Below are 13,426 nucleotides of genomic sequence, written 5' to 3'. Positions count from 1 at the left end.
TTATTTGTGTTTTTGTAAAAATTAGTATCTCCTCTGGGTCTGGTTATTCTGGCTATCTTTGGCTATTTAGAGGCGCTAGCTGGTAGTTATACACATCTTTGGCTAACAACAATTGAGAAAATGAAATTTTAATAAATGGAGTTTGACAGAAGAAGTAGAACTAGCAAAAAAAGGGATGGAAGAAATTAGACCAGTGGTCTTCAACTGGGAGCCCCTCGGGGGACATTTAGCAACTTCTGAAAACACTTTTAGTGGTTACTCCTGGGAGGGGGTACTACTGCCACCTAGCGGATAGAGGCCAGGGATGCTGTTAAACATCCGGCGGGACAACCCCAGCGTCAATAGTGCCATTGTTGAGAAATCCTGGATTAGATGAATGATAGGTATCAAGGAAGCAGAATTACAAGAACAACAAGGAAACAGAATTATAAGAAAACATTCTTTAAGACAACCGATCCTACCTCTTCAATAAATCAACATTCTGGGAGGAAAATGGGGGAGGCAGCAGTTCCATGTAAGATTAAGAGATTTAAGAAATACAAAAAATACGGTGCATAATCCTTAATTAAATACTGGTTGGAGATGATCAACTAAAAAAGGCATTTTGCAGACACATAAGGAAATTTAAATATGGACTGGGATTAGAAAATTATTAAAAAATAATTATTAGTATTTTGGAATGTAAAAATGGTACTGAGATAATGTGGGGATAATTTTTAAGTGACTTAAAAAAATATTTTGTAGAGTACATATTTTAAGTCTTTAGGTGGAAATACCAGTATGTCCATAATTTACTATACCAAAAAAAACAGATGAAACAAATACAAAGAAATATTAGTTGTTAAATCTACGTAATTTGTATACAGTGTTCATTCTACCAGTGTCTCCGCTTCTCGGAATGTTTGGAAATTTTCACATTGAAAAGAAAAGGAAGGGGCACCTGGATGCTCAGTCGGCAAGTGGCTAGCTCTTGATTTGGCTGAGGTCAGGATCTCAGGGTCCTCGGACAGAGCCCTATGTCAGGCTCTGTGCTCAGCACGGAGTCTGCTGGAGGATTCTCTCTCCCCTTCTCCCTCTGCTCCCCCACCTCCCTGCTCCAGGACACACTCTCTCAAATAACAAGAAAAGGACTTGGTTGGCTCAGTCAGTTAAGCGGTTAAGTATCTGCCTCCATCTCAGGTCGTGATCCCAGGATCCTGGGATCCAGCTCCACATCAGGGTCCCTGCTCTGTGGGGCACCTGCTTCTCCCTCTCCCACTGCCGCTGCTCCTTCTGCTTGTGCGCTCACTTGCTCGCACACTCTGTCAAATAAATAAAATCTTTAAAAACAAACAAATAAGTAACAAACCATAAGAGACTCAATCTCACAAAACAAACTGAGGGCTGCCGGTGGGAAGGGGATAGGAAGAGGATGGTTGGGTTATGGACATTTGGGGAGGGTTATGTGTTATGCTGAGTGCTGTGAGATGTGCAGGCCTGACAATTCACAGACCTGTACCCCTGGGGCTAATAATGTATGTTAACAAAAAGTAAAAAATAAAGTTAAAAAAAAATAGAAAATGAAGAAAAGGAAAAAGAGGGTAGAGGGAAGGAGGAAAGATGTGTCATCAGCACCAATTTCTATACAAGTTTGGAAAAAGACGATTGGGAAAAGGCCACTGAGCACAGGGATTAGGAAGTTACTGGTTTAGAGAGAATAATTTCACAGAAAATCCAGGTAGCAAAAAAGGATTCAGATGGAAATGAAGGAAGTAAGGAAATGCTAAAAAGGAAGGTCAGAGATGGAGTAGTTCATAAAGAAGAAGGATCAAGGGCCTACACACAGTTATACATGAAGAGCAGAAAACAGTGGGTAGGGAGAGATTAAAAACCAAAACCCGAGGGTGCCTGGGTGACTCAGTCAGTTGGGCAGCTGCCTTCAGCTCAGGTCATGATCTCTGGGTGGGGGGCTGGACTCCCTACTCAGCCCCCTTCCCTATTTTGCCCCCTCTCCCTCTCAAATACATAAATAAAATCTTTCAGGGGCGCCTGGGTGGCTCAGTGGATTAAGCCACTGCCTTCGGCTCAGGTCATGATCTCAGGGTCCTGGGATGGAGCCCCGCATCGGGCTCTCTGCTCAGCAGGGAGCCTGCTCCCCACCCCCCCCCCCCGCCTGCCTCTCTGCCTACTTATGATCTCTGTCAAATAAATAAATAAATTTTAAAAGAAAAGAAAGTGATAACTTTATAAATAAATAAATAAAATCTTTTTTAAAGCTTTTAAAAAGTAGAGAAAAAATAAAAACCAGAAGAGAAATGATAACCGACGAGACAAGAGCCTAGACAAATCAAATAAAGATTTACGGTGGTAGACTCAATATAAGGCCCAAGACAAACTCCCCCCCTTTTTTAAAAAAGATCTTTTAAATTTATTTGACGGAGAGAAAGAGACACAGTGAGAGACAGAACTCAAGCGGGGGTGGGGGGTTGGGAGAGGAAGAAGCAGGCTCCTCGCCGAGCAGGGAGCCTGAGGATGTGGGGCTCAATCCAGGACCTGGGATCATGACCTGAGCCCAAGGCAGATGCTTAACGACTGAGCCACCCAGGCACCCCGGCCTGAGACAACGTCACCTACACAAGATTTAAGATCATACAGACACTGAAAATAGTAAAAGAGAGTGAGGAAAGGTTTACCATGGGAGAGACCTTGGTGAGGGGTGGGAAAACAGTTGGTGCAGTGAAACATAGGGAGTCCTCCCAACCCCATGCCTGCGGAGTTTCAGACACTCTGGGAAAGTAGGGGGCGGAAATCAGTGTCTCATGACATATATAGCTGCCTGAAGATTTAATCGATATAACAGATTTTGTTAGGGCTTATGTCCTCCAGTGGTCTTTAAGTTTGAAAGGGAACAAAGCAAATAGCTACTCTACGCCAGACCAGGCAACTCACTCACCATCTCATGTAATCTTCATAAAATGGCCAAATTATCTCCTTTTTAAAGAAAAGGAAACAGAAGCTTAGAGATTACATAAGGCCGTGGAACAGGTAGCTAATTGGAACAGAACTGAAATCCAGGAGTGACTGAAAGGCCTATTGCTTTCCAGTCCTTCAACAGCTGACCCTCCTTGTCAGTGTTTGGCCTTTAGTACTCCTGGGGTGACCTGCAGACTGTACACTTGACTAGGTCAAAAATTAACTCCCTGCGTAAGATGCAAGTGCAACACTTAAACACATTTGTGATAATGAATGCAGACAATGGAAACTAAGCAAAAGTGGAATTCTAAAGAACTCTAAAATTTACTCTAAATTAGAAATAATTCATTGAGCTCACATTCCTGAAACAAGATAAGCACACAATGACCTCTGACAGGGTGGGTGTATTAAGACTGTTGGACTCCACTGTTCATGACCTGGAAGGTCATGACGCCTCTGGCTTACCCAAGAGAAGTGCTCGGGCACTGCTAAGATGGGCTACAGCAGCAGCAGATGGAAACTGGGAGAAAGGGAGGGACGGGGCAGGAAACACTTCTTACTTCTTTGCGCTTCTCCAGCAGGCTCTCCAGCCGCTCAGGTGCTCTCTGTCCTGGCCCCTTATTTCGTTCAGCCTCATACTGTCGCTGATTATTATCTTTGTGCAGACTCAGCTGAAGGGCAACTCTTACCAGGGAGGTCATTAGCTTCATGGCTTTGAGCCAGGAAAAACAAGAAAAGGGAATTATTATTTAGGTCAGAGGAGCGAGGATAGGTTCAAAAAAAGAAAGAAAAAAAAGCTTCTTGTGGTTTCAGTGGGAAGAGGAGGAGAAAGCGGGAAGTGGGGCAGTTGGGGGAAACTTACCATGGCTGCTGCCACCACTGCAACCAAAAGACAGAACAGAAAGAAAAAGATTAGAAAAGAAGAAGAGGGCGCTTGTGTGGCTCAGTGGGTTAAGCCTCTGCCTTCGGCTCAGGTCATGATCTCAAGGTCCTGGGATCATGCCCTGAATCTGGCTCTCTGCTCAGCAAGGAGCCTGCTTCCCCATCTCTCTCTGCCTCTCTGCCTACTTGTGATCTCTCTCTGTCAAATAAACAAATAAAATCTTAAAAAAAAAAAAAGAGGAAAAAAAAACAAAAAGAAAAAAAGGAAGGGCAGTAAAAAAAGCTAGCGGAGTGACCCTAACATCTGGAGCAGACTTTTTTTCTTCCTCTTTTGGGCTTCCTTTAATCCTCAGCATATTCCCTGCAGGTGAGCTATGAGAAACAAGTTAAGGCTGAAAATGGTCACTGTAATCTACCCTTTCCTGTAATACCACTAGTGAGAAACTTGATAGAAGTTCAGGTAAGAAGCCTGCCCTTTAAGCAAAGAGCTCAGACAGAGGTAAGAAGGAAGATGCAGGACCGAAGAACAGAGGAAGTTCCCCAGAGAACATTTATAGAATAAAAGTGCGTGCTCACCTGCCAGGGTGCTGGTGTGACGGAAGGCACGGACCTGGGAGTCTGACAGTCCAGTGAGCAGGGAGATGAGGTTGTCCATTGGGAAGCCGTCATAGAGAAGGCTATACTGGCACTGAAAGACCAAGGTCTTCACAAATTCACAGAAGCTGCCCTGGAACTTTTTCCAGGATGGACCTGGTGCTGTCAGCGGATAGTCTCCTGAGTCCTACAGGATGAGAAAAGGATGAGAAAAGTATTATCAAGTCTATGAAACCACAGGGACTTGGGATGTCAAAACCCAATAGCGGAGTAAAAATGTATCTCTGGTACACCTCATTTCCTGCTATTCTCAACTCTAGATGCTTATTCAGATAACATCTATGGGTCCCTTTTGCCCCTAAGAAATTAAACTCCTTCCAAAAGCTATCCTATTTCCCAAAATCAGAAAAAAGGAAATAATGGGCCTTGGATTTTGAAATAAGAGTGGCAAAAGGATTCTGGTTGTCCTTCTCCACCTCGTTAAACTGTTCTGTCAGGTGCCGGATGATCTCGGAGTTGGACATCTTCTTGAACATCTCGGGGGTCACATTGCCTGAGGAATGGAGGAAATGAGGTACTTAAGAGAAAAATAACAGGACACTGTGACCATATGCATATACACCTAAGATGAGCTATGGAATACGCTGAAAAAACCTTAGGTGGGGAATCAGAAGACCTGAATCCTCATCATAAATCTGTTACCAGCCAACTGTGTATCTGCTATAAAGCAAGGTCTCTAGAAAATCCAAAGGAATCAAACAACAGAAAGCAATGGAAAGCTATGGTTTAAAAAAAATCCAAACAGGGGCATCCAGTTGGCTCAGTCAGTAAAGCATATGACTCTTGATCTCAGGATAGTGAGTTCAAGCCCCACGGTGGGTGTGAAGCCTACTTTAAAAAGAAAAACAACAACAACAACAAAGCAATAAAGCTACACCAATTCTGGATTCTTATAATGCAACCTGCCTGAGATCATCTTGCCCCAGTAAATTAAGTCATGACCTCTGGGGATCTGGGGCCCATAGCTTCAGTGGTGAAATACAGAAGGAAATGGCTAAGGAAATAACAAATAGTAAAAGATTATTTCATCTAGAGAAAGAAAGACTAAAAAATGTCTAATGGTCTATTTTCATATTTGTGAATATCATCTTCATTGTGTTAGTGTGATTAGTTATTTTTCCCCAAAGGGTCTTAGCTCCAAGCCAACATAGTTCCCTAACTGGATCACTTACCTATTTATCTATCAACAACATAGATCAGTGAAACTTTTCTAATGCTTTACTTTCTCCCTTTATTTAGAAAACAATTAGTCTTACTCATCTACATGTAGCAAAAGTTTCATGACGTAGGAGTAAAGGGCTAGGGAGTACAAGGGGTAGGAGTTTCCTCACCTTTACAGCCACAAGATCGGATGAAAAAGTTAATGAGCTCCAGGAATCCTGCATCCGGGTCTTGCTTGTAGCTATCCAGCCATTCATCCACCAAAGACTAGGAAAACAAGATGGATTATTTCTATTTCTGGCAATATGACAGACTGAAAATGTTATAGGACTGTCCCCACTGAAACAGCTAAACTTCTGATAAAAATATTAGAAACATATTCTAAAAGGTATTGCTGAACTGGAATGAAAAGTAGATTCCCATATAGATAAAAAAAATGAGGTGAAGGTAGCAATCCTGGGAGATAAGGAAGCCGATTTTTGCTCTGAGGGTTCTATTAAACGCTGGCCATTCTGACTTTCTGTCCAGTTAGCTGCATGGAACATAGAGCATGAAAGAGCTTTTGGGTTTTCAAGAAGAGAGCCCCAAAAAGAGGTTTCTGTAATAAAGCTAAGTGCTAGAAAAAGTCACATCATGGAAGCAGGAATGGGAAACAAACCTACAGGCTAGAAGGGGACATCAAGAAAACTAGCTTGTTAGGACTAGTGGAGGGGGGGAAGAGAACTCTCCCTTGAGAACTCATAACCATAAGCCATCTCTCAGGTCTGGATTTGTAGTCCAGATCCACACTATCTAATGATCAGAATACTCTCAATCAGAGAATTTAATTCCAAGTGATTCTGGAATGTTCCCAGTCAACTACAGAAGCAAATGCAGATTCTTCCCTTAAAAGCCCACCTGTAACCCAGGGCCCAAAGAATTCCAACATATAGTGCTCCAAGAAAAATGAGCAGCTCACAGTGAAGCTTAGTAAGGAAATATTGCACTGAAAATCAGAATTATCAGGGAAAAAATGGAATTACATTCACAGACTTCAAACATTTAAAATTATTACAGATTATAAACCATGCTACAAATAAATAAATAAGTAAATAAAATCTTTTAAAAAACCCACTTTTATTTCACAGAGAGAGAGATCACAAGGAGGCAGAGAGGTAGGCAAAGAGAAGGAAGCAGGCTCCCTGCTGAGCAGAGAGCCCAATGTGGGGCTCTATCCCAGGACCCTGAGACTCTGACCTGAGTCAAAGGCAGAGCTTAACCCTCTGAGTCACCCAGGTGCCCCCTGATAGAACTATTAAGAGACATGGAGAATAGAGTGGGAAGTTCTAATTTGATGTCTAATTGAATTGTGGATGATACTGGAATGACAAAGAGGCACTATCTGAAAAGAATTTTCCAGTCATTGAAAGACACCAATCTTCAGAGCCTAGAAGCAACAGATTTCAAACATGACAAATAAAAAGGACATTTACACCTTTAAGCATTCCATAAAACGTTAGAATACAAAAGCAAAGTCTCAAAAATAATCAAGGCAAAAAGGGTTCACTTAAAAAGTATTTGCATGTAACACAAATAAAACAATTTACGAATTAGATCTGTACAAATACATCTTCCCATAGTCATATATGGCTCTTAAAATTAAATCAAATAAAAATAAAAAATCCAGTTCTCGGTCATACCAGTTACTTTTGAAGTACTCAATAGCCACATGTGGCTAGTGGCTACTGTACTAAAAGATAATGCATAACATTTTCATCATTACAAAATGTTGTTTTAATGCTAACTTAGACTGACAGCTGACTTTCAGCAGCAATAAGGGAAGTTAGAAGGCAGTGGAATAATCTTTTCAATGTGCTGAGAGAGAAAAATGTCACCTTAGAATTCTCTACCCTTTCAAGACCTTTTAATAACCTTTCAAGAACAAAAGATACTTCATAACAAGCAAACAAAAAAAATGAGTTTGTTAATAAACTCTACCTAAAGGATATTTTAAAGGATAAACTTTGAACAAGTGAGTGAATTTGTATGTAAGATTTGAGAAGCAATGATAAGCCAAATGATAAACATGTAAGTAAATACAAACACTGTATAAAAGAGCAACATCTAATTTTTTGGAAGAAGAAAAATAGATATAACTAAAACATTACAACACTATGAAAACTGGAAGGGGAAATTAGAAAAGTGTTCTTAGGTCCTTATAGAAGACAGAAATCCAGGGGGACCTGTGTATCTCAGTTGGTTAAGCATCTGCCTTTGGCTCAGGTCATGGTCCCAGGGTCCCGGGATTGGGATTGAGCTTCTGTCGGGCTCCCTGCTCAGTGGGGATTCTGCTTCTCCCTCTCCTTCTGCCCATCCATGTCCACTCATGTTTGCTCACTCTCTTTCTCAATAAATAAAATCTTTTCAAAAAAGACAGAAATCCAAAAGCAAGCAAAGAGAGGGAAAAAAGAAACAGAAAAGATAATATAAAGTGATGGGGTGCCTGTGTGGCTCAGTCATTAAGCCTCTGCCTTCAGCTCAGGTCATGATCCTGGGGCGGTCCTGGGATTGAGCCCCACATCGGGCTCCCTGCTGGGTGGGAAGCCTGCTTCTCTCTCTTTCACTCCCCCTGCTTGTGTTCCTTCTCTCTCTGTGTCTCTGTCAAATAAAAAAGTCTTAAAAAAAGATAATACAAAGTGGAAGTATAAAATGGTAGAAATAGATTCATATGTATCAATAGTGACAATAAATGTAAATGAATAAAACTCTCTTGTTAAAGAAGAGATTAACAGAATGGATTAAAGAACAGAATCTAGATATAAACTACATGTAGAAGACAGACTCCAGACATACATAGGAAGACTGAAGGTAAAAAGATAAAAGGAGGGGCACCTGGCTGACTCACTCAGTAAAGCATGGGACTCTTGATCTCAGGGTTGTGAACTCAAGCCCCGGTGGGGTGGAGAAGGTACTTAAAAATAAAGTCTTAGAGGGGAAAAAAAGGATAGGAAAAGGTATTAGGCAAACAATAACTAAAAAACAAAGCTAATGCAGATGTAATAAACCAACAATTTTTTGTCTTAAAATATAAAACGTAGTGATATATAACAAAGATTCAATTTACTAAGGCAACAAATGCTCAAAATACTTAAGGCAAAGACAGGCATGAATACAAAAGCAGTAACTAAAAAGATCATCTTTATGGATTTTTCTTTTTCTTTTTAAATTTTATTTATTTTTTTGACAGAGAGAGACACAGCGAGAGAGGGAACAGAAGCAGGGGGAGTGGGAGAGGGAGAAGCAGGCTTCCGGGGCTTGATCCCAGGACCCTGGAATCATGACCCGAGCCGAAGGCAGATACTTAATGACTGAGCCACCCAGGCGCCCCTCTTTATGGATTTTTTTAAAAAAAAGATTTCATTTATTTATTTGACAGAGATCACAAGTAGGCAGAGAGTTGGGGTGCCGGGAAGCAGGCTCCCTGCTGAGCGGAGAGCCCAATGTGGGCTTGATCCCTGGCCCTGGGATCATGACATGAGCTGAAGGCAGACACTGAAAAATCCACTGAAACCACCCAGGCACCCCCTCTTTGTGGATTTTAATACATCTTTCTGCAATTGACATACCAGACCAAAACCAAACAAAAAACCCAAAAACCTCGTATAAATATCAAAGCTGTATCACATTTAAAACTTTTGATCTCACCCAAGAGAACACTCTATCCAGCAACTGGAGAACATACACTTTCTTTGAGCATATGTGAAATAGTTTTGGAAATGAACTGAATGCTAAGTCATAAAGCTAGTGTCCGGGTGCCTGGGTGGCTCAATGGGTTAAGCCTCTGCCTTCAGCTCGGGTCATGATCTCAGGGTCCTGGGATTGAGCCCCACATCAGGCTCTCTACTCAGCAGGGAGCCTGCTTCCTGCCCCCCCCCCACCACTGGACTCTCTGCTTACTTGTGATCTCTCTGTCAAATAAATAAATAAAATATCTCAAAAAAATAATAAAGCTAGTCTCCATGTTTCAAAGACCACATTTTCTGACTATAATGTAATCAAGTTAGAAAACAATAACAAAATTATAAATAGAAAAACTCCTTATGTGTGAAAATCTAAAACTGTTCTAGAAACTATAAAAATCTACATTATACATCAATAAGACTATGTCTCAAATTATTGAAGTGAGTCACAGAAAACTACATAAAGATGGTTCATTTATTTAAAGAACATATTCGCTAGTGAAAAAAATATAAGGAAAGACAAGGGAATGATTAACAGAAAATCTACTCTAGTGATTATCTCTGGGTGGTGAGGGGCTGCCTGGGCTGGATGGAGAGAAGATATATTACGGCACTATTAATGTTTCTTGAGCTGAGACTAGAAATGTGGGTGATTATTCAAATTTTTAAAAACTATATATGAGCCTTCTACACTTTTAGATGTAACAGAATTACAATAAAATTATGGGAAGAAAATGCAGGGAAGAAGAAAAAAAACTGGGTTTAACTGTTAAAGCGGAGCTCAAAAGTGACAAGGGTGAACAAGTTGCCACCCATACCCATGATTTCTCTCTAGATTATCCAATGCCACTGCTTGCCTCCTCCATCCTGATTAATAAAAGCAAAATCTATCCTGTTCTGTGATATTTTCAGGAAAGCAGCGTTCTGTCACATCCAAGGTCTTCCTTACATCATTCCAAGGATTCACTCCATGGTCTTATCACTCTTTCCTCATACAGGTTACACTCCCTACATCGTCCACATTAAATCAATTTTGTAAACATGTGTCCTTATATTTCTACAACAGGTAAGATGGTAACAAGAAACAGAGGGTGAGACCCTGTTTTACCTGCATGTCACTTTTGGCAGCTTTCACAGCATCGAAGAGATGACTGGCTGGTACCTCTGAGTCTTTCTGGCCATGACCACGTATCATTCGGGACCCCTTCTTTGGATGTTTTGCCACCTAGTAAGTATAAAGAGATCAAAAGTATTTTTAAAAAGTCAAAGTGATAGGGGCGCCTGGGTGGCTCGGTGGGTTAAAGCCTCTGCCTTCAGCTCAGGTCATGATCCCAGGGTCCTGGGATCCAGCCCCCCACCAGGCTCTCTGCTCAGCAGGGAGCCAGCTTCCTCCTCTCTGCCTGCCTGTCTACCTACTTGTGATGCCTGTCAAATAAATAAATAAATAAATAATCTTTTTTTAAAAAATGTCAAAGTGATAGTAACAGTCTTATTGCCACACAAGTAGGCTTAAGCTGCCAGTTTCACAGCAGAATTTGATCTAAAATAACGGATTCTTATGTTGTAAGCTTTATTATTTCTAACTTTTGCGCTTTTTAGATTTGACAGAGATCACAAGTAGGCAAAGAGGCGGGGGTGGGGGGTGGGAAGCAGGCTCCCTGCTTAGCATGGGGCTCAATCCCAGGACCCTGAGATCATGACCTGAGTCAAGGGCAGAGAGGATCAACCCCGCTGAGCCACACAGGCACCCCACTTTTTCTCTTTTTAAAAAGTCCCTTAAACCATTCTTTTTCCTTTCTATCTTTAATAACCTTCTTTTATTCCTTTCTCTTCAAAATTTCCCTTCCTCCTTACTTCTGTCCCTTAACACTCTAAGTTTTGCTCTTTCATCAAACATTACCTGAGCCTTTTATAGGTTTTTGTTTTTGCTGCTTCCCAGACTAGGTTCAAAAGCAAAATGAAACTGATTGACTCACTGGAGTTGTTTTGAGGGGTCGTCTTGCTGCTCTCTTCCTCACGCTGCGTCTCAGGCTATCTTCAAAGTCACTGCCTTCATCAGCTGACAAAGAATCACTATCCCTATGAGGGAGTGTGGTTCTCCTTAGATACGCCACCCTAGTCCCTCTGTATAAAATGGCAAATGTATTATAATTTCTTTGTCTGTAACTGTAGACCCTTCCCCATGAGAAAAATATATCCGGATTTTTTTCTGAAGAGGAGGTTTACTTTAACAGGGAATAGAGACAAAATCTTAAAGGAAAACTTTCACTTGAAGAAACAGTGACGATGAAAAATGAAAACGGGAGTGGGCAAAGGACAGCGCTTTCCTAAAATTCTAAGAAAGTCAAATGATAGGGATCACTGCTGTGGAGAAAAATTGGCATGCCTTGGGAAGTCACACATTAATCATATGTAAACTGGAGATTAACAGGTGCCTAGAGTTAAATTTCACCTCTTGAAACAAGTTCACAAGTGTTATTGGTTAAAGTTAAACTTCTATAATAGATAAAATCTGGTTCCCAGCAGTAGCACTGATAGAAAGGTGTCAGAGGAAGCCAATTAAAAAATAACCAGGAGATAAATCACATCTTGTATGAGGTTATTTTTTTTTCCTGGAAAGATTAAAAAAAAAGATATATTATTATAACCTTCATAAAGTAAGCTCAAAGATAAGGATAGACCGATCTGTTTATAAAATCCCCCCCAAAAGGAACATCACACACCAACTAACAAGTATATACAACTTGTTAAGAAACAAATGAACTCGTCTCCTTCCCCCACCTCCCCACACCTGTACACGTCGAATATACAAACGTATTCGAGAAAGATTCGGATGAGCTGGATAATGGACTTAGAAGATGTATTATTTTTGGTGCCTACAACATGCAGGGCAGGAAAGAGGAAAAACAAAAAACAAACAAAAACAAAAAAGCAAAACCAGCCAGGGGAGCTGGAAAGCATCGCTGTTCTGAACCAGTAAGCTTCTCTTGACGTTTTCAGAGAGTCACAGGCATACAAAGGGGAAAGTTGCCCACACTGCCCGAGAAAGCCAGGCAATGCAACAAGTTCTCACCAACTCCACTCACCCCTGTGAGGTCTGGCCCGAGTCCCTGTTACCATAGGGCACACTGACAGAAGAACTAGAGGATGCAGACAAGCCCCTCTGTCCACCTCCTGCTGCTCTCCGCAGCGGCGAGGACACACTGCTTGGGGAAGAGGAGGACCGCAGGGTAGGCATGCTGGTCCTGCTGCGGAAGAAAAGAGAGAAAAGGGCCTTTATCCACCACGTCTCCAGCCTCGGCTCCAAACATGCCCTCTCTTTCCAAGGGGACTGCTCTGCAACTCGGGGTTGGGGTGTGGATGCACCAAAAAAAAAAAAAAAAAAGACAAAAAGTCATGCCTCTAAGACACCATGGCCTGAGGGGTGCGGGCTGGGAGTTGTTCTCCAGGGTTGCAGCAAGACGCACCCCTGAGCCGCTGAAAGCAAATCCTTCTCTGCAGGAGTCCAAGCGTCGGTGGCCCCGTGCAAGGGGACCTGCTCCCTCACGTTGCAAGTAAACCCCCCCCACAAACAAAAAAGGATCCACTCCTGCATTTTCAAACTGGAGCCTGATTCCACACTGAAGTGAATAGGTAGCGCTCAATGCCCGGGGCGGGGGGGGGGGGGGCGCAGCCGCCATTAGAACCGGGCCAGAAACGCTGAAGGAGCAAACGCAAACTCGCGTTCCCCTTTTTTTCTCCAGAAGATGGTATCTCTGACAAGCTCCTGGGGTAAGTGGGCTGAGGAGCTTCCTAGCTGTTGAAAAGACTGTCAGTCTCTTGGGGGCTGGGGCTTGGGGCTCGGGGCTCCTGGCCTCTCTGGAGAAAACCACTGAGGCATGGAGGACGGCGATTCCTTTCTCGGGGCTGCGAGTGCAGGTGGGAGGGCTTATTCCCAGGTCCCAAAGGAGCCTCACTGTTTGAGCCGGGAACAGCGACGTCTGGTTGGGCAGGAATGAGGAAAAGATCACTGCCTCCGGTCCCTCGGGGGTTCTGCGGTCACCCCACCTCCAGGAGAG

At 42.3% G+C, this 13,426-nt stretch overlaps 1 protein-coding gene across 3 annotated transcripts in view; it reads right to left on the bottom strand.

Annotated features, from left to right (window-relative positions):
* STAG3 (STAG3 cohesin complex component) overlaps window positions 1–13,415 on the bottom strand; it is a 38,106-nt gene extending 24,691 nt beyond the window's left edge. For all 3 annotated transcript variants that reach the window (XM_082712810.1, XM_082712811.1, XM_082712812.1), the window contains exons 1-8: window positions 13,325–13,415; window positions 12,455–12,616; window positions 11,345–11,447; window positions 10,477–10,593; window positions 5,820–5,916; window positions 4,905–4,981; window positions 4,411–4,615; window positions 3,513–3,664 (exon numbers count right to left, since the gene is read on the bottom strand). In XM_082712810.1, the coding sequence (XP_082568936.1) occupies window positions 3,513–3,664; window positions 4,411–4,615; window positions 4,905–4,981; window positions 5,820–5,916; window positions 10,477–10,593; window positions 11,345–11,447; window positions 12,455–12,606 (903 nt within the window). In that variant the 5' untranslated portion in view covers window positions 12,607–12,616; window positions 13,325–13,415. The remainder of the gene's footprint in view (window positions 1–3,512; window positions 3,665–4,410; window positions 4,616–4,904; window positions 4,982–5,819; window positions 5,917–10,476; window positions 10,594–11,344; window positions 11,448–12,454; window positions 12,617–13,324) is intronic.
* Window positions 13,416–13,426: the final 11 nt, after the last annotated feature.

The sequence above is a fragment of the Mustela nivalis genome (genome assembly GCF_964662115.1).
Source record: "Mustela nivalis genome assembly, chromosome: 19".
Taxonomy (NCBI): Eukaryota; Metazoa; Chordata; class Mammalia; order Carnivora; family Mustelidae; genus Mustela; species Mustela nivalis.
This window is presented reverse-complemented; position numbering and strand designations above follow the sequence as displayed.